Source organism: Branchiostoma belcheri, unplaced genomic scaffold (assembly GCF_001625305.1).
Source record: "Branchiostoma belcheri isolate BF01 breed outbred unplaced genomic scaffold, Haploidv18h27 scaffold57, whole genome shotgun sequence".
In the NCBI taxonomy this organism is placed as follows: domain Eukaryota; kingdom Metazoa; phylum Chordata; class Leptocardii; order Amphioxiformes; family Branchiostomatidae; genus Branchiostoma; species Branchiostoma belcheri.
In genome coordinates this window covers 535,538-539,352 of record NW_017804209.1, presented here as the reverse complement: position 1 = coordinate 539,352, position 3,815 = coordinate 535,538, and the positions used below count along the sequence as shown (strand labels likewise).

The 3,815-nt window shown below is 37.9% G+C and overlaps 1 protein-coding gene across 1 annotated transcript in view; it reads left to right on the top strand.

Annotated features, from left to right (window-relative positions):
- The window catches only part of LOC109481633 (fibrillin-1-like), a 32,837-nt gene extending 30,623 nt beyond the window's left edge, over positions 1 to 2,214 (top strand). Inside the window, exons 34-37 of the mRNA XM_019784213.1 lie at positions 492 to 669; positions 1,131 to 1,220; positions 1,584 to 1,708; positions 1,972 to 2,214. Of these exons, the coding sequence (XP_019639772.1) occupies positions 492 to 669; positions 1,131 to 1,220; positions 1,584 to 1,708; positions 1,972 to 1,997 (419 nt within the window). The 3' untranslated portion in view covers positions 1,998 to 2,214. The remainder of the gene's footprint in view (positions 1 to 491; positions 670 to 1,130; positions 1,221 to 1,583; positions 1,709 to 1,971) is intronic.
- Positions 2,215 to 3,815: the final 1,601 nt, after the last annotated feature.

The following is a 3,815-nucleotide window of genomic DNA, read 5'->3' as shown; positions in this document are numbered from 1 at the left end:
TCCTCTCTTTCTTTCTATCTTTCTCTCTTTCTTTATCTCTCTTCTTTCTTTTTCCTTCTTTTTTTTCTTTCTCTTCTTTCTTTCTTTCTCTCTTTCTATCTTGACGCAGTTATAGATGTACGAGCATATAGAACTAATGATACATGATTTGTCAAGTTTCATAAGAAATATAATTTTTTTACCTGTATCTTCAGGCTGCGAGGAAGGTTGTTGCTTATACAACGGCATGTGTTTCTGGTTCTAGGACTTCTGTTGTTCTGCACATACAGTACCATCTATATAACACCCTGTATAGGATTTTGGGGTATTTCTTGTGCAACGCATCACACCGCAGCGAAATGCAACAAATGCAGAAGTAACTATGGCACTGCAGGGCAAAAAAATGGGGTCTATGATCTATTTAAGACATGAAGTTATTGAAAAATAATGTGCCAGGAATGCCAGCAGGACAATGGCTTTAAGAAATATGAATTTTTAACCTGTATCTTCAGGCTGCGAGGAAGGTTCTTACTTATACAACGGCGTGTGTTACTGGTTCTCGGACTTCTGGCGGGAATATAGTTACGCAGAGCGGGCGTGCGCGGATAGGGGCGCCATGATGGCGATGATAAAGGATGCCGAGACGCACCAGTTTCTTGCAAACCAGATCCAGCTCACCCAGAATGGAAAGTTAGTATTGATTGAAGCACACTTTCAGACAATGCTAAACAATGAATAGCAAAGTTCTTTGATCACAACCATTTTAATATTTTTCACGAGCCGACGTTTCGATGACCGTCTGTCATCTTCATCAGGGTAATTCTGACTGGTTTACTGGGCACTGACACTAGATGTTACTTGGTGCATAGTACACTAAAAGTGTTACTTGGTTCACAGTGCACTGTCACCTGATGAAGATGACAGACGGTCATCGAAACGTCGGCTTGTTGAAAATAAATGGTTGTGATCAAAGAACTTTGCTATTCATTCCTTTATCAACCTGATGAAATTATTTACGAATGCTAAACAACTTTTGCTTTTTAACCGTAACTGCACTTGGTTGCAGCGAGGTTCACTCTTCGATAGGGAAAACGAGTTTTGAACACGTGATTTTTTTTTCATAACTCTGGTTGATTTTGCAACGTTTTCAGGAGCCACTGGTTCGGACTATCTGACCGACTGGTAGACTTTGAGTACAGGCATAGCGACGGGAGCACGCTAGGGTCTTACCGGCCCTGGAGGTACGGAGCTGTTCTTTCTGTATGTTTATAAGCTGACTCACAGCGTCTTGAAAAGAGCAAGTCTGAATTGTTTGTATTGTGTGCTTGAAGCGAACCTACTTCAAGTTTCCCTAAAGCGTAACGTATTTGTGTGTGTACATGTACCTTTGTGTGAGTGTGTGTGTGTGTGTGTGTGCGTGTGTGTTTCTATGTATGTGTGTTGTGTGTGTGTGTGTGTGTATGTATGTGCGTGTGTGTGTGTTTCTATGTATATGTGTGTGTGTGTGTGTATGTTTCTATGTATATATATATATATATATATATATGTGTGTGTGTGTGTGTGTGTTCACAATATGTGAGATTTTGATTGCATATCTGTTTCAGGGAAGGAGAGTTTGAGACCGACCACGTCCATAAAGGCTGTGTCATGCTGTGGCACCGCAAGCAATTCAAGTGGGCCACCACCCAGTGCGAGCACCGATGGAACCTGTTCTTCATCTGCGAGAAACGTGAGTGAAGGCCCGCTCACATGCGGCATGTACAGTATACACGAAAATAAAGTTTCATTCATTCATTCATTCATTTTTTCATTCATTCTTCTTTCTTCTTCTTTCTCTTTATTTCCTCCCGTGGGAGAGCAGTGTCACACTAATACAAAATAATAGTAACTTTACATATGCTAATTAAAATATGTTAATTAAAGTATACATGTATCTTGTAGGATAGGATGATCAAACGATCATAATGTCATTCATTCATTCATGTCTTTCAGCTGCCATTATAACACCTCTCGTATAATCAGCGCTGCCTCCACGGACTTAAACGTTGCCATAGCAACAGCATTGCCATGGAAACCGAATTGGACTCGACGTCGTCGATTTAAGAACAAAAGCTTTAATTAACTAAAACCAAAGATACGTAAAATTAATTCCGTTAAGAATTGTAGACCTAGAATTATGTGAACTTTATCCAGTTAGCTGATTTAACCATACTCGTCACTTCGAAATTACTATCATTAAAGTTCATCTGTGCTGGTAATTATATGTTTAGAGTTAAAACTTTAGATCCAACCAAAAAAGTTCTCTCACCTCACAAAGAAGTCACGTGACAAGCCTCACTGTGTCAGTCTACTGAGGAAGACCAGAGTGACTGGTCGAAAGCTCTTTGTGAGAGAACTTTTTGTGTTGAATCTAAGGTTTTCACTCCAAACATCTTTAAATTACATTATTTCATTTATCTAGAAAAATATGCCTATCTTTAATTTTTAATGTGGAAAATTGACATGCAAATTATGGTTATCTAATAGTAGAAACTTATTAGTTATATAAACCCTATCAAGCGATTCGTCCAAATAAATATTCGTTTCGTTCTCTTAAAAAATCTTAAAGAAACAACTATATATACTATAAATTGATATATATTGCTTTTCATGTAAATGCATCAGATACGTCAATATATATTTTGATTGATATAGATGTTATGGATACTCAAGATCAGGGAGATGTAGTTAACATAGGGGGATACAGTGAGTAGACGCAGTTGTACATGTATTTTTGCATTGAACTATACAGGGTTTTCATGATCGTCATAGGTGTTATTTGACCATCCAGCGGCCATGTTGGTGGGTAAGTGGGAAGCAACACCGGCATGTTTAAAGTCATCCAGTGCAGTTTTTAGGGCTCGGAAACCCGATTTTTCATCAAAGTCAATATCCTAGTCATTCATCTACATACTGAGTTGAAACCACACTGTCCCATTGTATATTGACCCTCATGGAGCAAAAATTCCCGAAATTCGTATGGAAAATGGTTACTGGAAGGGGCCTGGGCTGATTTTTAGGGTACCACCCAGAAAATAAAGGACTCGTTTCTGGCTTGTACCTGCAGTTTTAAATGCCCAAAGTATGAAATGCTGACTCAAATATGCTAATGTGAAACACTATATTGTGTAAATATCACAAAAGATCGCCTTATTCAGAATATTTCCAGTTTTTCTGCCCTGAAAAAGCATTGAATGCCTTTAACAGACATACACTGTACTCCAACATGGCGCATGTGACGTCACATGAAAAACCTGTATGGCACTTTGCAATGTCAGTCTATACAATGCATCTAATACTATATATATATATATGTAGACACAGATAGATACTTTAATGTAAAATAGTTTAAGCTGGAATGATAAAATTTATGAATCGGAAAAAATAAAAGAGAATTAAAATGGATGATTTCAATTCCATTGTGCCTTATAGGTGTGTTACACTCCTAAAGGGCGTACTCGTCTAGTAAGACTATGAATATCACACAAACACATTCTGCCAACGTTTTTACACTTTAACATTATGCGCATCTCTCCTAAACCTCATTGGCTATACTGCAATTTGTCACATTTAAAATTATCGGTGTTTGTCACATTTTTGTCATTAGACATGACCTTCTCGGGGAAAACCTGCAATGAAAAGATAATGCTGGGTTTCTTTTGAAGCAGATACTGTGGCATCTCTCAGTTTTAATGAAAAAGATGGTATCGAGTTAATTTTACTGCAGTTGAAGTTGATAAGCCTGAAGCTAAGATTATCTGTGAAATCAATTTGCATGAAAGGATAATGTAATGCAT